Raw genomic sequence first — 21,467 nt, 5'->3', positions numbered from 1 at the left:
TTACAAATCAGTGCAGAGACTTTGAATTTAGTACTATGTACAGCAAGCAACCACTGAAGGGTTTTAAGGAGCTGGATAATATGATCTCATGGGTATTTTGAAAAGACCATGCTTATTGCTATGTGGGGAAAGAGACTGGAGAAGAGAAGAGAGGAGGCCAAGAAACCAAGGACAAACTCACTGTGGTATTCAGATGAGTGGCTGAAGGTAGCCTGGTCTAGAAGGGGCAGAGAGATGGTGGGAGCAGGCAGTGAGACTGGGGCCTCACTGGCCAGATTCTCGATGCGGTATACTGGGGAGTGAGTGAAAAGGGACAATCAAGAATGGCTTCCGGGTTCCTGGCTTAAGCAACTGTATGTGGTGGAAGTATTTAGCAAAATGGGAAAGGCTAGGGGTTAGAGGTTAACACACATACACATGGACACAGGTCACTCATGAAGGAAGGGTGGCCTCACAACTCCCTGGGTGTGATAGGGCTACCATAGTATTTCAGATTAGGCTCTCACAAAGCGTTCTCTTTGACCTTCAAGGTTTGTGTCATCAGACATTAAACTAATGGATTTCAAGCAACACATTGGTAAATGCCAAGCAGTAGCTCAAAGTTTGGCCCAATCTTGCCCTCATTCTTACACAACAATTGCTGACTGCAAATAATTATTATTTAATAAATCTTTAAATGAAGGAAGAAAATTCAGAATTAACTCTGAGTCTACAGAAATCCTCGGAGGTAAAAGGCAGCATCAAGATTTATAAAATACAATCGAGAAAGCCTTATTGGGAAAAACGTTAATCCTTTACACAAGTGATAACTTAGGACAATCCGTGCCTCCCTCCCAACTCCAGGAAATTAGGCTGTAGATCTGAGCACAAATCTGGTAAAAGACTTCAATCTAACTGAACATAAGCAACAAACATATCAGAAGTTTATTCTTTCACACAACAAAGCAGCTCTTAACTTCTCAAGAAGATGAAGTTGGAAGGTACCTACAATAAAGTTTAATGATCATTTACAATGGAATGGAAACTACCAGTGCCTACCACAAATCCAAATTCAGTGAGCTGTAACTTTAAACTAATCAAAGCAAGTGACTGATAGCAGTGACTGATAGACAACAAACCTGCCACTGAAATAACACTCCATCAAGAAACCTATTTCAAGGAAATTAATTGTGTAATATCAAGGGATGCTTTTGGGGTCAGGTTTTTTTTTCCATTCAGAAAACATTTCAGGATTACAGATTATAGAGTAGGCACCTTGCTAAACAGAAAGAATAATCAAGAAGCTACTCTGCATAGCAATAAAGAGCATGGGAACTGAAGGCTAAGCTCCTGGCTCCAAACTCTAACCTTACAATCTTAGGCAAGTTACCCAACCCCCTGAACTTCAATTTCCACATCTGTAAGACAGGGAGAATAACAGTACGGGGGCAGAGACTTCCAGTGTTCACCTACAGCCAGTTCTCCTCTCCGGGCAGGCCCAGGAGGGAATTACATCTCCCTCAGTCTGCTCTGCAGTTCAGCAGATCCACGTGACAAGTTCTGGCCAACGCACTGTGAGCAGCAGTAACCTGATACAGGTCAGGCCAATGCATTTAACTGCTAGACTGAGAGATGATTTCTCCATGGTGGCAATTACAGGAACAGGTGCTGTGTTGGAGGTGCCACAGGATAAAGCAGCCAGGATCATGTAGGCCCCACAGCGAGGGCAGCTGCCCTGGAGGATCACCCTGACCCACTGCAAAGCAGGAAGCGAGCCTTTGTTTGGTTATGGCACTGAGATTTCAGTGGTGATTGTTATCACAGCTCATCCTAGGCAGTACAAACTGACATGAGTATCTAATTTAGGTAGATGTTCTGAGGACTAAATGAGACAGTGTCTGGCACATACTAAGCCTTTAATAAAGATTAGCAAGATGATCACGGCCTCTTGAGGGTTTGTGTAAAAGGGCTTCGTTCCCCCTAGTCAAGCTAGCAGAATCTTCTCAGCTATTTGGAATTGTCCTACAAGGTTACTGTGTACTAACCATGAATCCTGAACCCACTCTGAGGCCCACCAGGGACTTCACAGGACAGGCAGAAAGAGGTGAGCAATTTTTATCTCAAAAAGAGAAAGAGGAAAAAGTTCCTACATAGCTGTGTCAACAGAGGAAAGTAATTCATATCAGACTGACTTAACAGAAAACCTCAGCACATCCAATGAATAATCACCTTCTTCATACAGCTTTGTAAAACGAGTGAGTACTGGAGCAGTACAAATGAAGCTAAGAGTTTACAGTTTTGTTTTTTGTTTAAGTTTGTGGAAAATGCTCAAGTATATGGTGCATTGGGGGCAGGGACAGCAAGGTAAGAAAATGTTAAATCAAAACTTTGACAATATAAATTTATTCTGCCAAAATTTCGGTAGCCCCAAAGTACTTAATAATCATCAGAATAGTGCTTTGGGAATTGGAGGATTATAAGATGATCATATCTGATGTGACTGGCACATAGAACCTTAAAAAACTTTAGATTCCTCGAATGGAAAATTAAACTGAGTGTTATTATTTTGCCACAGGCTCTAGAATTCCTGCCCTGATCTTTTCCTGCTAAAGAACAAAATCTACTTTAACTGCAAGTCAGTTAAAAGGAACTAATCTCAGGTCACTCTCTGAAATTTTTTCCCATTTAAAAAAGAAAAAAAAAACTATAATACCTGATAAATTTTATTTTATTAAAAAAAAGAGTTGGAAGAAGAAAGGAGAAATTCCACAAATGCTTATAGAACAGGCCTTAAACCCACTAAAAATGGTTCTCATAAACAAGAAGCCTGTCATGGATAATAAAATGTATAAATGGGAGATACTTACCACATTTAATACTCTCTATCCTCACAGGGAGGCCAGACTGTGCTGCAGCGATTAATTTCAAGGCAACGTAAAACTGTGTTGGACCAAAATAACCAACCCGCTTGGCACCGCACAGTTCTGTGATCTGCAAACAGACAAGAAAAGGGATGCTGAACACGCCATTCTATAACAGGAAAATGAGACAAAATAGATTATGAAATCTTAAGGATTTCACAGAGTAACTAACCAAAACGTCCCTGGAGAACCTATGTGTACATGCTGGTTGGTGTCTTTTTCCTCCAGTTTACAGGGACATTTTCAATTTGGATAATTCAATTCTACCTACTCATGATGTTTCAGGACTGAGTGATTATTTCTCCTCTTTCAAAGATAAAAATAAAGGTGACAAAGGATGGCTATTAATCTTCTTATAAAGGAGAGCAATTTTTTCAGGGGGTGGATTCTAATGTACAAAGTCTAGAAAGTCACCAGAGTGAAGAGAACAGATTAGTCATTATCACTATTTGTGGATTATCCTAGTTGATTGAAATTAAAAGTGAATTCATTACTTTTAAAGTTTTCAGGCAATATGATTTCTTAAGCATTAAAATTACAACTTGAGTGCTCACTTCAGAGAAACAAAAAAGAAGTACTAGACACACAAATATTATCAAGATGTTGAAATCGTTATTGGTAGTTTAAAAATAACAAATCAAATAGTCAATGACTTTTTTAAAGTTATTTCAAAGTAACAGATATTCAAAAGTTCAAATAATAGTAAGTGGGCTGAAGAACTAAAAAGCACCCCCACTTTCTATGCCCCAGAAGAAAACACTGTATTCTTCTACAAATGTTCTCTGCATATATATAGCACACACCTGTGTTTTTCCTGTTGTTTATTCAAACCTTGTACAAATAGAATACCACATACTCTTGCAACTTGTTTTTCATTTAGCATTATCCCTTGAATATTTTTCTCTAACAGCACAGTTCAAATTACTGCATTATTTTAACAACTGTATAATATTCTGCTGTAAAGATACACTGAGGGGTTTTTTATTATTACTATTAGTTGGTTCTTACGGATGGACTTTTAGATTTCCAATAGTTAAATATTAGAAGTACTTTCAGAACAAACTATAAACAGCCACTAAGTAATCTTAATAAAATTTCAACTAAGATGTCAGCAAAAAATGGCACAATAAGGGCCTCCAAAATTTCTCTCCTCCATGAGAGCAATGAGAGACCAACTAAAAATGGACAGAACTCTGGAAATTAACCAAAAACTTGCAGCAATCCAGGAGTGTTTATTCAAGAAAAACAGTAGAATCTCAGGAAGAACAGTGAGCTTTGTGGCATTTTAACTGGTCTTCCTCCCATTCTCCCCGACCCCAATTCTGAGTATTTCCACCGTACTGCAGGCAGGGAGATTGGCAGCCACAGGAGGAGACAGGGCAGGGCTGGGCTTCTTGGAGATGAAGACCAGTGTTTGTCATCAAATTGGGATCGTTTTCAGTCATTATTTCTTCAAATATTTTTCTGTCCCTCTCTCTCTTTCTCCTTCTGGTACTTCTGGTATTTGCAATATCCCACAGTCTCCTCTCCTGGCCCTAGACTAGGAGCTGGGGTCAGGGGAGTGAGTCCTGTTTTCTTGACTATACCCACCAAGAACAGAGCCTCCATCATATGGAACTAGTGGAGGTGGGGAGGGGATGAGGTCATGGCTCAAATGCTGCTGGCTCACTGTTCTTAGGAAGATTTAGTAGATTTTCTCAAATGTTTCTCCGTTTACTGGATGTCTTCAGATCACTTTCCAGAGGCTTTAAATGATTATCCTTTATAATTTTTACCACTTAAAAGGTTGTTTCACTGCGAAGAGGGTCTGCTGAGTTTCTCACACTGCCATTCCAAAAGTCTCAACCCTCCCAGATTCATTCTTTAATGTATATTTTTTTTGAAGTATAGTCTGTTTACAATGTTCTGTCAATTTCTGGTGTACAGCACTTCAGTCATACATGAATATACATATATTCATTTTTCATATTCTCTTTCACCATAAGTTACTACAAGATATTGAATATAGTTCCTTGTGCTATATAGTATAAACTTGTTGTTTATCTATTTTTATATATTAATTAGTATCTGCAAATCTCAAAATCCCAACTTATCCCTTCCCATCCCCTTCACCCCAACCATAACCACAGTTTTGTTTTCTATGTCTGTGAGTCTGTTTCTGTTTTGTAAATAAGTTTGCTTTTTTCATTTTTTAAGATTCCATAAATAAGTGATATCATATGGTATTTTTCTTTCTCTTTCTGGCTTACTTCCCTTAGAATGACATTCTCCTGGTCCATCCATGTTGCTGCAAATGGCATTATTTTATTATTTTTTTATGCCCAGATTCATTCTTGAGTGGAGAAGCAATAGAATGTTAGGTAAAGAGAACAGCTCTTGGAGTAATGCCTTGGGTGTGAATCCTGGCCCGAGCACTAGTCAGCTGTCTGTCTAACCTAAGGCAAGTTACTCAATTCTTGTGCCTCAGTCTCCCCATTAGTGTAAACAGGTGCTTACTTCATGAAGGCTAAAGTAGCAGTGCCGACAGTAGTGTCCATTCAATAAACACACCACTGTGTAATCTGTTGGTCTACTTGTTTGTTTTGTTCCCATTCCAGGTGTATATTAGAATAACCTGAGAAGCTTTTGAAAAATAGAGGTATCTAGACTCCACCCCTAAAACCTCTGCTTTAACTGGTCAGTGGAGTGGCCCAGGCACTGGTATTGTTGTAAAGCTCTCAAAGTAATTCTAGAGTGCAGCCAAGGTTGAGAATCACTGCTCTGGTAATTTCATTCTCTCTCCAGGCTTCAATGACCATCCAAATGCTAACGATCACAAAATCACTCTCCAAACCTAACATCTCAGACACTGCATGCATTTTTCCAAAATCCTCCTGGGCATCTCAAGGTGGATACCCTAAGCCATCTGAGACATAACATAAACAAACCTAACTCATGTGCCCCTCTCACATATCCTTGAACCTGCTGGTCTTCCAGCAGCCCTCACCTCACTGCTGACATCAACTACTCCACATTCAAGTCAGAAACTTACCTTCAATGCTAACCATATCCAGTTGATTCTACCACAGAATCATCTCCCAAATCAAGGCTATCTTCTCCCTTGCCACTACTTTAATCCTTCCTAATATCTCACCTGGCCATTGTGACACTTGTTTTTTTAACAGAATTCACACATTTAACCATACAGGGGCAGGTTTCCTTTTTAACTTTTTTTTTAAACTTTATTCCAGTAGATAGTGTTCTTCTCTCAACAAAAGGGACAGGCACTAAACCTGAGAAAGGGAAAGAACTCCTAAGTTTGACTTTCGGGTAACAGTGTAACAGTTTTCCTCAAGGGTGCAAGTAGGATGGATCAATACTTATTATCAGAATTTGCTTCTAGAAGAAATGTTGCTCTTGAAACTTAAAAAACTTTTTTCTACTAATTATATATTTAGCTATTTATTCATATAGAAAAGCATAATATACAAAGAGAAAAGCATTCTTCCAAATTGTCTGGTGAAATTGTGGTTCATTCATTTTTGTTGTTATTCAGCACTTGTGTAAATACATCACAAATCATTTATCCTTCTGCCAGTGGACATTTGTATGGTTTCCAGTTTGGGTATGAGGATAGGGAGTACTGAAAGTTCCAACCCTCTTATCACCTGGTCGGTTGCCCAGGAACCTGCCTCCAACGCTGTTACCTAGGGGCTCCCCGCCCAAGTTGCCTCATTAACATAACAAAAGGCACCTTTATTGCTCTGACCACAGCAAATTCCAAGGGTTTTTGGAGTTCGGTGCCAGGAACTGGGTTGAAGACCAAATACATACTTCTTATTGTAAGTCACAACATCACAATAGACCATTTGTATGTAACTGATTCTCTACTAGACTAAGCTTCATGAAATAGGGAGATGAATGTCTTGCGCATTGGTTCCTTTCCCTGCCATATTGTTTATGCTTAATAAATAGTGGTTCAATAAATAATTTTCTTGAACCAGTCTCTCCTCAGCTCATCTTCCAATTCCAGTTCATCCTCCATAGTGCCTGCATATCTACCTTTCAAAAGCTGGCAATACTGCTCTCCTGCTTAAAGATATCTCAGTCTGGATTCCTACCACCTTCAGGACAAAACCCTATCTTCTTAGTACAACATTCAAGTTCCTTCACAATCCCGCTCTGAGCAGCTTTTCTATTTCATCTCTGGACACACACACGCACACCATTCTGTAGCTGCATTCAGCTTCTCCTGCTTTCCCAAACACATCTTGCTCTTTTACATTTCTCTACCTAGTGTACATGGTACAGAAGATGGGGAACTAAATAGTCTTAAAGTCAAGGTTAGTCGGGGTGAAATCTAGTTTCCTTGTATGTAAAATATTATCTCTCTCATCAGACTATGAGGGAAAAAATGTACTAAATGAACCCAATATAATGCTTAGCAACGTTCAAGAATTTCTGGGTTCCATCCCATTCACCTAGAATTGGAACACCCTCCCTCCCCACTAGATTAAACTCAAATGTTACTGCTCTGTAGCTCCTTCCCCAGTCCCCACTTATAGTCTATTTTCCTAGTGTATTCTCTGACTACTCAAATGTCTATAAATGTCTATCACATGATACATTATTGCCTTTGATTTGCTTCAAAATAAAAGTGGGGAAGGGAGTAAGTAGAGAGTATGGGTGAAATAAGCATGAAAAAGAGTTGAATATTACTCAAATTCCGTGCTGTGTACTTTTGTTTGAAATTCCTCATGTTCAAGATTTTTAATATCTATTTCAGCACACTGTATATTATAATTATCTGTTTATCTCTGCCTCCCATTAAAACGTCTTCTCTCCAAGGGCAAGGGGTAACTTCCATTCATCTCCCAACATAAGGATAGGCACCCAGGATACAATCTAAAATTTCTCAATCAGAGGGGAGGGGATATAGCTCAGTGGTAGAACTTGTGCTTAGCATACACCAGGTCCTGGGTTCAATTCCAAGTACCTCCATTAAAAATTCTCAATCAAGTGAAGGAAGCAACTCTCACAAATGAAAAGTAACTGGGTTTTACAATACATTCCTTATTGTGAATAAATACATTACGTATCTTCAGGTACAGGCTTGCCTGCACGTGGAAAAAACCAACATCATCAATGTAGTTCCAACATCAATATAGTTATTTTGCAGAATAATTATTAATATTAAGAAAGTGTAATCCTTGCTATGTGAACAATTTAACAACTATATTTCAGGCGGTGTTAATTTATTATCAAGTTAACCTTCAGTTATTCCTTTACCATAACTACCACATAGACCTAGAAAGCTCTTAACTAAAAGGAACTGAACTGCTGTCAAAACATTCTCTATGGTACTTTGAGACTAACACCCGAATCTGACATTAGTAAATTGCCTCATTTACCTTGGAATCTGTCCTTTGGTCCCATATACCAATAGAATCGCTGCTTTGAAGCCAATGTAGAATATACACACATAAGTGAGGTAAGCCCATAGGTCACTTTTCTTGCTCTTTGTTTATCAAACCTCCAGGAGACATACTAAGAACTTTCTGAAATAGTCAAGCTGCAAGGAAGATAAATTATAAGGCTTTGGAACTTACATAAGGAGCTTCGTAAGCCTGAGACTTCTCAATCTAAAAAGCAGGTTAACTCTGTAAGGTTTTTTTTCCTTATTGAGGTTCATAATATTCTGTCTAAATTCTCCATGGAAAAGTTCTAAACTGTGGGTAGAAATATTTTCACTCACTCTAAAGAAAAAATGGTGGGGCTTTATCCCAGATAATTAGCAGGAGATATTTTATATAATTGTTCCTTCAAACAGTCTAAGTTGCCAAGATTTTCTCAAAATAAAGAAAAAACGAAAAGACTCCACTCTTCTTCAGTCTAACCTCCAAACCTGCAACCCTCTCAGCCAGATCCACCTTAGGTTACACATGGTGCAAATTTCTAACACAGGACAATAACCTATGCACTCATGTTTGTTTTCTCAGGTGGAAGGCAAGAGATGAAAAAAAAAGGAATGGATGAAATCAACTTCCTCACAGCCTACAGATGTACATTCAACTGTCGGGGTGCTGGATACACATCAGAAAAATTCACCGACCATTTGGGACAAACCTGGACCAAGTTCTGGAAGAAGATGGTAGGCCACTAAAACAGCTTCCCTCCAACCTAATTCTGAAAGATTAAGTGGCTGTGCTGAGTAATCAGTCCCCACCCATTCCAGTTTGCCTGAAATAATACTTTCTTTCTGAGCTGAAACGTAATAAATTTTCAGAACTGTTCAAAGGTTTGAATAAGCATCTCTCTTTCAAGTATTTTTAAAGACTTCCTCAGAGAGATTTAAAAACTTAAAGTCTTGGTGGGAGGGGTTGGAAGAATTCCAAGAGTACTAGTGGACTCTATTTTCTAGTCTCTCTCCGCCACAGTTCAGAGTCTCTGCTCACACATCTACTTCGAGTCCTGCCCCCAGACTCATGCACCCTCACACACCACTATCAGCATTCTCTCCAGGATATCTTATTAAAGCAAGATTCCCGGCCAACTCAAACAGGCTTCCGGGACTCCAAGTGCCCTTTCCTGTAACCCAGGCTCTTCACCATGGTTGCTGAGGCCCTCCCATCTGGCCCAAACTATCTTTCCAACAAGCCCATGTCTGTCTCCTCCCTAGCCTGTACTTAAGGCTTCAGCCACTTCGGATGCCAACCAGTCTCTCAACACAGGAGAGCCATGCAGGCCTCTACACATCTGGTATGTGTCCTGCCTGGAAGCCGGACATTTCCCACTTTTTTACCTACCAGGCTCTTTCTTCAAATCACCTCAAGACCAACCTTGTCTTTAAAACCATTGTCAATTCCATATGGCATGTTTTCTGCATTCCCATAGCCCTTTTCACTGCCTTTCCATCACATCACTAGCCTTGTAACAGCAAAATCAGTATTTCGGTCATTGCCTCCACTGTACCCCATCTCTTTCCCGTACCCTTCAAGTGCTCAGCACAAGGCAAGAGTGGGTCTTTATCATTCGTACCCCCTAGGACTCATACTTTACACTGCTTGCTATATATTCAATTGCTCAATGAATGTTTGTTGAATTAATTAATCTTCACACCCTGCAGTAGCAGAATTTTCTTCTTTCTCTCATCTTGTAATTACTTTTAGAAGTGGCTGCTAAATTGGCTTCAGTCATCTCACACTATACACCCTGAGAGTTCCTGTAGGAATATAACTGAATATTGACTTCTCTGTCCCCTCCCTGCTCAGCTGGGAGGGGCAGGTTAGGGTCAAAGTATGACGATCAGCCTCCAGGGTGCGCTCTCCTGGCCCTCTGCCTCATAGCCGCAACACCTCTGCAGTGCTCCAGCCTCTCAGCACTCCCAAGATGCACCACAGACTTCTTCCTCCAACCCTCCTTCTACTTAGCACACCCCAAGGAGATGTCAGCCTCCCCAGAGTCACCCTCAAAAACAGAAATACAGAGGAGACTCTGAAGTACATGCTTATAAGTTGCACCTCAGCCTCTCAGGAAACAGCTGAAGACTCAGGTCAACTATCCCAGGTCTTCCTTCCCCAGTCATTTATACAGTCTAAAAATCAAGAGGGACTTTCAATCCAGAGGGACGTGGGTGACCACCCAAGAAAGTATGAACCCCATATCCGAGTACCCAATGTTAGGTACCAAAGCATATGCCTAAGCCAAACCACCACCCTGCTAAAGAGAGAACATTCAGTGCTTAGGAGTGATTTCAGAGAGAAGCCTACTAATACCCGAAAGCACCTATTAGTTTCAAGTGTACTGGGCACCTCCCTATCGAGAGCACTGCACCCAGTGCTACACTAGGAAGTGAGCAATGCTGAACAAAATCACTTATTCTTTTCTCTCTCTCGTCCTCCCCTCACTCCCTTTCCCTTCCCTACCTCCTTCTTCTCCCTCCCCCACCTCTAAATAGCTTATCATTCACATCCCCAAAAACAGGAATATTCTCCTCCAGCATCTCCACATCTAAGGAAGTCAGCATTAATATTATCATACAGCATATGGTACATACTCTCATTTCCTCAATCGTCTTAAAAACAGCCTATAGAAAAATAAATAAATAAATTCTTTAAAATGGCCTATAGAACTGAATTTTCTTCCTCCCATCCAGGATTTAATTAATGTTCACCAACTGTATTTTTATTTTATGTCTCCTTAGTCCTTCCCTAACCTAGAACAATCCCCCTCCATTCTTAATAACACTGAATCCTTTCAAGAGTTCAGGCCAGTTGTCCTGCAGAACGTTCCACATTTTGGATCTCTGTTTCCTTGTGACAACATTCAAGTCAAACATTTCTGGAGAACACCACACAAGTGACACTGTGATATATAGTAAAAGGTACATATCAGTGAAGGGTATGTAAATTTCACAATATCCCACCACTGACCGCCAAGACTGGCCATTTGGTTAAGGTGGTGACTGCTAGATCTCTCCATTGCAAAAACATGCTTTCACAAAGTTCTATGAGACCAATTGAATATCCTATCCCCTGACAAATCGGCTTTTGACTCTAATACTAATTCTAAGTAAATTGAGCTAAATTACATCAGCATCTACAGAACTAGAATCCTAACACAAAAATCCTATGCACAAACGCCACATGTTAGAAAGTTAAGTGAGATGTTCAAGGTCACGAGTTCAGAGCCAGTACACAAAGCTACATGTGCCTGGGTCCAAATGCAAAGGTCTTTCCATTACATCAGGGGTTGGAAAAACGAATGTTTATGGACCAAATCTGGCCCACTGCCTGGACTTGTATGGCCCATGAGCTGAGAATGGTTTTTACACATGAACATTTTCAATCAATCTGATGATATGGAACACTGACTTTGAATCCTATGAGGTAAAATGTTATCCCTAAGACAAGAATTCCATAGTTCTTACTAGTAGATCTGTATTACCAAAAAAAAAAAAAAATAGTACTCAATTACTATATTTTGAATGTTGTCAAAAAAAAGTTTGTGGAAGTTTGTTTTCTCTCTTGTTACGTAAGTAACTATATAAGATCCTCAATTGTGCCTCTTGGCCCTCAAAGCCTAAAATATCTACTACCAAGCCCTTTACCAAAAGGGTTACTGACCCATGATAAGACTTTGCCTCTGTAAGCTATACATTACATCCTGAGGATACCCTCAAAGCCATGCAGAAAGGTATTTTTCTAAAATAACCAGCTACACTAAGTAAATGCCAACTTAAAGAGTGAATACTTCGACTAAATGAAAAGAACACACGTGTATCCCCCTCATTTTCCACCCATTTATATACATTTGTTTAAAATTTTTAGGAGTTTTCAAACTAGGGCTTCCTACATTACTATAAACTTCCACAGCAACCAACTGGAGCCATACTTCAGATATGAGCAAAATCTATGCAATAATTCACATGCAAAAAATAAGATTTTGATTTTTGCAGCCTTACTGAGGTAGTATAATTAACAAATAAAATTGTCAAATATTTAAAGTGTACAACATGATGATTTAACATACACATACATTGTGAAAGGATTCCTACCATCAAGTTAATTAACATATTCATCACCTCTCATATTTACCTTTTGTGTATGTGTGAGAATCCGTAAGTTCTACTCTCTAAGCAAATTTCAATTATACAATACCATTATCAACTACAGACACCAAGTTATACATTAGCTCCTCAGATCATATTCATCTTAGAGCTGAAAGTCTGTACTCTTTTACCAGTGACTCTCCTTATTTCCCCCGCCCCACGACCCCTGGCAACTACCATTCCATTCTCTGTTTCCATAAGCTCAACTTTCTTTTCTTTTCTCAATTCCATATATAAGTGATATCATGCGTATTTGTCTTTCTTCATCTGGCTTATTTTACTTATTAGCTTTTTAGTTTTAAAAGGAGAAGGTGGTAAAAATCTTTGTAGCCATTCTTTGAAAACATATTTATGCATTTGTAAACACACAATAATCCAAGATCTCCCAACATGTAAGCTTCTCCAAGTTGCAAATCTATTTTGGAAGCTACATTATCTTTCAGCTCCCCCAGGATGCCATTCAATTTAGGGCCAGAGAGCCTATAATATATTGTAGACCAAATCTAGCTGAGATAATTAATTAATAGACAAACAGATAGATGAAAGGATGAATGAACGAATGGCAGAAGTTTTGGTCCAAATCTGGTTTTTCAGCATTCTTGGCCCAAGGCCAAAACTGACCCCAGTAGTGGGGAAGACCCTACCTGCCACTCTGGTTCAGATGGAATCTCAACAGGGAAAATATTCGGGGCAAAAAATGAGGAACTCGTGTACTGCCAGTGGAAGCACAAAATAGTATAACATTCAGAGACTGTTTGGCAATATCCATAAGGATTACAAACAAACCAAAAAAAATTACGATCAAACTTTTGACCTAGCAATTCCACCTCTAGGAATTGACATTCCATTTTATACAAGCAAAATGACATGTGCACAAGGTCATTCAACATGTATAGTCTAAGATACAGATTTGAAAACACCTAGAGGTCCATCACCTAAAATATTAATCAATTGTGGTTCATCCACACAATAGAATTCTAGGTAGCTCTGGTGGAGATCTGTCATATCTGTGATTGCCCATCATCTTTCAAAAAGCCTCTTCTATTGAGAAATTTCCGGTATTACGAGTCTCACCTCCCAGCTTGAAAGCTGAGAATCGAATTCCTAGGCTCCTTTGCAGCTAAACTGCAAACATATGACCAAGTCTCCACTGATTAGAATATCCACACAAGACTTTGCTTGAGAAGTGAGAAATAAAAGGAAAGAGGCTCTGCTCAGAGCTTCTACTTCTGCAGCTGGGAGGCTGCGGTGGCCGCAAGGTTGCCTTCCTGGCTCAAGATGACAACAGAAGCAACTGCAATCAAGTCCCTGCCACCTGCTGCTCAGTACAGGCAGGGGCACGGGTGGCTTCCACCAATACTAGGACTGCACATGGCTTGGCCTTTGTTTCTGGAAAGCTAGATGCCACCTGTTCCTCCAGCCCTCCAAACGATTCCATGAGTTACCTAAAATCCTAAACCATCTAGAGTGGATTCAGTTGTTTGCCACAAAAACCACCAACTGAAAAAGACTGAAGTAGCTCTCTGTGTACTGACATGGAAAAGATCATCAGGTTAAATGGTTGAAAAGAAAAAAAGCAAGACACACAATAGGGTATAGCAAGTACCATTTTTTTAAGGGATTGAATCTAGACGCACTGACATATATTCATATGCTATCTCTGAAAATTGAAGCTAACAAGCTTAGGTACCAAAGCATATGCCTAAGCCAAACCACCACTGGCTGCAGTTGCCTCCAGGGAAGGGAATGGGTGGGCTAGGGCACAGGGAAGAGTTTACTGAATTTCATTTTGAATCATTTGAAGTTTGAATCATGTGGATGTATGGTCTATTTAAAAAATGAATTTTGAAAAGTTGTAAAGAGTAAGAGATGAAGCCTGACCCCATGTCAGTAAGAACCATTACAGATGTACCCCAAAACCATTCCCCTGCCACCTGCTCTAAGTGCAATTCCAAAACCAAATGCCCAGCTGGACAAAGTTGCAACAGACCTCCCTCACCAAGCTGGGATTTCACACACACGCAGTGTTCTTTCCTCTAAGTTGCCAACACAGAACAAGACAGCAGCTTGCTTTATAAAAACTAGTTCTTGGAGGAAGAGTATAGCTCAGTGGTAGAGTGCCTGCTCAGCATGCACAAGGTCCTGGGTTCAATCCCCAGCACCTCCATTAAAAAAATAAGTAAATAAATAAATAAGCCTAATTACCTCCCAATTCAAAAAATAAATAAAATAAATAAATTTTTAAAAAGAAAAAAAATTTTTTTAACTAGTTCTCTTTGTCAAAAGTAGCTCTGTCTAGCTGGGGAACCATGCAGAAGGCACCTGACCTCTCTTAGTCTTCACTGTCATCTACTGGAATGAAGCAGTCAGACTACACAGAAAGCAAAGCTTTTTCTAGATTCAAAACTTCAATGAAAAGGAACTGTAGGGGTGAAAGCTAAAACTATGCTTTGAACCTCTCCCTCTGGCACTGACCACTTCTACTTGTATTGTGGTTCTCTGTGTAACCTATTACATCCCCCTAACAAGGCCATCCTCCCACTCCCCACAGCACACAGCCCATTAATTTCTCGTTAGGAAGGCTATGGAAAAAATTAAGTACACCTACATCACTTTATCCCTTCATTCACTAAGAGAATTCCTATGTATATTACTCTGTACCTATGAATTGTGACTTATGTGAATATATCAACCTATTCCCCCCAATTTTTTTTTAAGTTTTAAAGGATATCAAGAACCTCAGGTGAGCTCAGGTAAGTCATTTTATAATCACCTGATTCAAAGCAAGCAAAGCCAAAGAGAATACAGTTGACCCTTGAACACAGGTTTGAACCGCACAGCTCCACTTATACTGGATTTTTTTTCAATAGTAAGTACTGCACAAGCTGCCGTTGGTTGAACCCGCAGATGCAGAGGGCAGACTCTAAATTCCAAGTTTCAACTTGGGAGGATCAGCACCCCTAATGCCCATGCTGTTCAAGGGTCAACTGCACAACTTATCCTCCCAGGACTTTGAACTTATACAGGTTTTTTTTGGGGGGGGGGGGTCCAGGCAGGAGTGGGGACATTTTTGTATTAAAAAACAAAAATACGTTAAGGAATCAAATATGAGATTAATACGGTTCTTAAAGACAAGAATTCAGAGAAATTCATCACTCAAGCTAGCTTCTTTGGTTTTCACACAATGGATTGGAAGATACAGGTTTAACAAAGTTATCTACAGATTGTTCTTTATCATGCATCTAGACTGTCTTTTGGAATGAGGAAGGGCTATAGGTAATGATGGCGTTTGATGGCAAGGACTTCTTACTATGACTTTTGTAAACTAGGCCTTCTTTGGCAAGCCAGTGCCACAGCTTCTGAAGCTCCCAAGCCAGCTGCACACATGCAGGCACACAGCTCAGGGTCAGGAGTGCCTCGGGGCTGCACCTGCCCAGGGAGAAACTGAGATTCAACAGCTCAAGAGGGATTCAACAGCTCAGCTTGAGGGAGAAAAAGGGACAAGCGTGCTGGGGGTGAACCTCCGAGGTACAAGGAAGCATCCTCCCCACAAGAAGACAGTCGCTGTGATGTTGGGGAACTGTTTAGGGGAAGAGAACAGTAGAATCACCAGTAAGAACTCATGTTCACTGAGGGCCCACTGTGTGCCAGGCACTGACTTAAATGCCAGGAATTGATGAGATGAAGGAAACACACACACACACACACAAGCAGTTTTAACACTAGAACTGAATTAAAATGCAATTACAGCTCAGATTACAAAAGAAAAGTCATTTGAGGATTCTGGCCCAGGTTTCTAGGCTCTGTATACCACCGTAGATTGTACAGCTGGAGGCAGCAAAATCTCAGGTGAACATAAACGCACTGCCAGGATCATACAAAGCTTTTACTGGTTTGGCAACTCGGACTTACCTCGGCAGCCAAAGGATTCACTTTTCAACTTGTTTATTGACATTTTTAGTGCTTTTCATAAATAAAGTTACAGGTTGGGGTTACTTAGTATTTTTATTTGTTGATTTTGGTCCATCCTATATTTTATATCTTTTACATACACCCATGCACTCACACACATACACACATTCACATTTCTTTTTTAGAGAAACTAGTGCAAGAGGCAGGGTATATATAGCTCAATGGTAGAGCGTGTGCTTACCATGCATGAGGCCCTGGGTTCAATCCCCAGTACCTCTATTAAATAAACAAACAAACCAACCTAATTACCTCCCTTCCCCCTCTCCAAAAAAGCAGAGAAACTAATGCAAGGAAGGAAGGAAGGAAGGAAGGAAGGAAGGAAGGAAGGAAGGAAGGAAGGAAGGAAGGAAGGAAGGAAGGAAGTGACTAGTGCCTTAGTGAGAGGACCAGAACACACCAGGACACCTCATGTAAGAGAGCCTCTGTGTATTATACACAGATCCTTGAACCGCTTCAGAGAGAAGAACAAAGGAAAGTTCAGTCTCAGATCACACCAGAGTTCTCACTCTCCAGTCTAAACCCAGACAGACTGGAACCCTCCAGCAGTTAAACTCATACTAGAAACAGCAGTTTTTGGTAGGGCAGGCAATATGATTTCATTAACTGGGTTTCTTTGCCGAGTTCCTAGCGAAGACCTTACCCAATTTTTAAACTAACAAATGCCCCTCTTGCCTCCCCTGACATTCTGGCAGCCTCCCTCTGAAGCGGCTGACCCCCTCAAAATAGGCTACTGCAGGGCACTGAAGCTGGAGACAGCCCCCTCCCTGTTCATGACAGTCTCCTCCCCACAGCAGAGCCTCGGGACAACCGGCACACTCAGTCCCCCTACATCATCATGGCAAGTGCAGACAGCTTTAAGGGGGAATCCAGCCCCAAGCCCATGCTGCTATTGTTCCTACTGTGGCCTAATGGCTACATTATATTGACCAAACTGACCTCTTTCCATTACCAAATCCCCTTTCTATGCCCCAGCGATACAAGTCCATCCTCTTGCCTCTCTAACTTAACAGACACCCATTTTTTAAGGCCTGGCCTTGCTCTCACCTGTCTGTCCTTGTCCTGCACTTCACCCCCAGCTACCCACTGACACTTCCCTGATTCCCAAGCCCCCGAACTCTCTCTACTCTCAGATCTCCTGCCACTGAGCTATGCATGGCAGGTGGGACATCCCTAGGATACATGTGGATCTCCAAGCTCCTCCCCTGAATCACCTGTAGACTCTATTCCACCAGCCCAGACAGACTTTGCATTGCCTGATTCGATAAAATCCACCCATTCTCCCTAACCTGGCACCCCTACAATGGATGAGCTGAGACCCAGGTCCCGATTTTTCCCAAGGCATTCTAACCCAAGTACAGTCCACTCTCACAAGCCATTCCTAGAGATCTGACAACTTAAGAGATATTTGACACGTAAATAAGAGTCCCTGCCCTCAAAGGGTTTATAATCTGTTATGAACTGAATGTCTGTGACCCCTCTCCCAAATTCTTATGTTAAAACCCTACCCCTCAATGTAATGGTATTAGAAGATGAGGCCTCTGGGAGGTGATTAGGAAGAGATGAGGTCATGAGGATGGAGCCCTCATGAATGGAATTTGTGCCCTTATAGAATCACAAGAGAGCTTGCTTCCTCTCTCTGCTCTCCACCATGTGAGGACACAGCAAGAAGTCAGCCGTCTGCAACCCAGAAGAGGGCCCTCCCCAGAACCCAACCATGTCAGCACCCTGATCTCAGACTTCCAGCCTCCAGGACTGTGAAAAAGAAGTTTCTGTTGTTTATAAACCACTCAGTTTATGGTATTTTGTTACAGCAGCCTGAGCTAAGACATAATCTCATTGGGGGTGAGTATCTAAGAAGTCTGAGGAAAGAAGATGAACATTTCTTGAACACCTACTACCCACTCTCCAAGCAGTTTACTTTCCTCTTTTATGTTTCATTTCTAATCTTTAATCCTATACCAATGGTTTTGCAGATAGGTACTTCAAAGTTTAGAAAGGTTATCAGAGAAATTCTGGAAAATGAGAAACCACCTGAATGGAAAGATCTTGCTGCCCAACAATTTATATTATAGATGTCACATAAACCAAATTCACAGAGCCAACCAGCATGCCCTATGTTCACTAAGATACCATTCATTCTGCTCCCTTAGGAGCACACTATGGTGGTGAATGACGCCTCTTTGGGCCCACCAACTGAAAGACACTCTCTCTCTGTACCTTGGCAACCAAAGACACGTGCAAATTAGGCCCCACTATTTCCTGGCCTTCCAAATGGCCATGGGCACACAACTGTGAGAGGGAGCATACATAAAGGGTACAGCCTCAGAACTGAGTATTTTCTCTCAATAGAACCAATGCATGAACCACAAAGCTGGCTCCACCCTAACTGTGCTGTAACCAACTGAGCTCACCAAAGTACAGAACAGAAACTGATGAGCATGTGCCACATTTCTTTTGGCTGCCCAGCATCAGAATCCCTTGCCAATGTTTATGAAATTTTTCACCTGCTCATAGCTCAATAAGTTAAAAATGTTAGATACTTTCATGATTTCTTCTCAATCAGGGTATGGGCCCTACACCTAAGCTTGGCCAGACACAACGCACAGGCGTTTGAATCAGTGATGAGTGATGTGAAACAGCAGAAATATCAGATTATTGTTCTCTGGAAACAGCAGCAACACCAGTTCCCAGGAGTGGCAGGGCGCCGAGCCCCACACCCGACAACCAGCGCAGGCAAGTGTGGTGTAGCTGGAGGCATCCAATACTCAGTAGCTACAGTTTCAGCTTCCAGCATCCTCGCTGGACCAACTGTGTGGTGGGACATGCCTATAGTTCTGGCAGTGTTGCCCCTCAGTTGTGCATTTTTCAAGACTTTTCTACAGCTTTCCAGAGAAAGTCTGAGCTACCCAATATCCTGCAAATGAACTCCTTTTCTGCTTTAATTACCCACAAGTAATTTCTGTTATTAATGGGATTGTGTTACTAAGACTCCTGGGTGTTAGAGAGGAAAGGTCAAAGGTGAGCCTTGATTGGTCTAGAACATCCAAATTCGGCTGTATCGATTATTTACTGCTGCGTAACAAACCACCCCAAAACTTTGGGTATCTTAAAACAACACTATTTAGTTCATAATTCCAGGGGTCAGTGAAGTGGGCTGAGCTCTGCTGGGTAATTACTGATCTAAGCCAGACTCTGCTGATCTCTGGTCAGGCTCACTCACTTATGCTTCAGCAGTCAGCCCCTAGGTTGACTGGATGCCTTCGTCCTCCTCCACATGGCCTCTGATCCTCCAGCAGGTGAGCCTGGGCTTGTACACACAGTGGAAGAGTTCCCAAAAGAGCAAGAACAGAAGCTGAAATGCTTCTTCTGGCCTAGGCTCACAACTTGCACAAGGTCACTTCTACTGTATTCTATGGTCAAACCAAGTCACAAGGCCAGCCAAGACTCTTAAGGATGGAGATATAGGCTCCACCTCTTGATGCAAGGAGCTGCAAAGTATTGGGGGAATTTCACAATCTACCATACCTGACTTTGATAAACAGCACGGTGGGGAAACTGTCACAACAGAGACAACCCTAGGGACTCCCATTTATTAGAACTGCTTAAATCTAGAATCTGTGCTCTCACCCCGATTTCCATTAATCACCACCAATGCCAGCCTCTGATTCAACAATACCTAACTAGAAGCAATACACACAGTGCTGAGCCTGCCGACTCTGCAGCCTGTAAACAGTGTTGTACAGGGCAGGCCTCTGGGATCTCTCTCACTGTAGGACATGCTGAAGATTATGGTCTAGAGTCATGTGGCATCAGACAACCAGCTCTCTGCCTTTGGGCCTTTCTTTCCTTGAACCTCAGCTTTCCTCTCCGCCAAAGCTCAAAATCAACATTTTCTGCATATGAACAAATGGGTAATTTGATCACTTTAGACAAAGGACTAGCTAATATTCCCACAGAAAAACCTAGTATAACTTTAAGGGAATCTAAAAAAGCTCTGCTCTGATTTTGTTTATTAGGATCTTGAAGAGGTTTAACTATATCCTTTTCCAAGAGCCATTCAAACTGGCAGACCCCACAAACTGAAATTAGACGTTTCCCTGACAACTGTTGAACTGCGAAAGGAAGGGCTCCTGCAAGATGTCTCCATGGAAACCACCCAGTCCTTGCATCTACCATTTACCTTATACTTTGGTTGGCTCTCAAGCACATCAAATCAGCAATAAAAATGTAAGGACGTTGGAAGGACTTTGGAGCAATGAAGAATGTCAATGTTTGGCACAGTAAGATTTTCCAGGAAAAAGAAGGCAAATTCAATCCAAACATCTCAGGACTCAGATTAAGAAGCCTATGCATACCCAATCCATTTGTTTAAATGCCCCCCAAAAGAAGTTCTGAAACACAGTGTACTGGTTTCCCTAGGGCTATTGTGGCAAACTACTACAAACTAGGTGGCTTAAAACCACAGAACTTTATTGTCTCCCAATTCTGGAGGCTGGAAGTCCAAAATCAAGGTGTCAGCAGACTTGATTCCTTCCCAGGTTTGCAAGGAAAAAATCTGTTCCCTGCCTCTCTTCTAACTTCCGGTAGCCCCAGGAGTTCCTGGGTTTGTAAACGCATCACTCCAGTCCTCATTTTCACATGGCGTTCTTCCTTGTCAGTTAGGAGTCCCCCCTTCTCCAGTAGGATCTCATCTTAACTTGATTACACCTGCAAAGACCTACTTCTAAATAAGGTCATAATCCAAGGGACTGGGGGTTAGGACCTCAACTATCTTTTTACAGGGACACAATTCAACCCATAACACACAGCTTTTATATAAAGTATTTAACTGTACCTATTCACTAAGTGTTTGTTAAAGCAAACTGACAGCTCCATCTAATTTGTAGCTTAATCAAAATAGAAGGTCTGTACTTGGTCACACAGCCACACTTAGCTACAACGAAATCTGAGCAATGCAACCTTTACTCTGGGCAGCGACATGCCCAGCTCAAAAAAGGAGTTTCTAC

At 41.2% G+C, this 21,467-nt stretch overlaps 1 protein-coding gene across 8 annotated transcripts in view; it reads right to left on the bottom strand.

The window, feature by feature from the left end:
- Positions 1-21,467, bottom strand: part of REPS2 (RALBP1 associated Eps domain containing 2) — a 264,518-nt gene that overhangs the window by 151,112 nt on the left and 91,939 nt on the right. For all 8 annotated transcript variants that reach the window (XM_045516337.2, XM_074358794.1, XM_010954543.3 and 5 more), the window contains one exon: positions 2,847-2,970. In XM_045516337.2, coding sequence (XP_045372293.1) covers positions 2,847-2,970 — 124 coding nt within the window. The remainder of the gene's footprint in view (positions 1-2,846; positions 2,971-21,467) is intronic.

This window comes from Camelus bactrianus, chromosome X (assembly GCF_048773025.1).
Source record: "Camelus bactrianus isolate YW-2024 breed Bactrian camel chromosome X, ASM4877302v1, whole genome shotgun sequence".
Taxonomy (NCBI): Eukaryota; Metazoa; Chordata; class Mammalia; order Artiodactyla; family Camelidae; genus Camelus; species Camelus bactrianus.
Note: the sequence above shows the minus strand (reverse complement) of the source record. Positions and strands in the feature narration are given on the sequence as shown.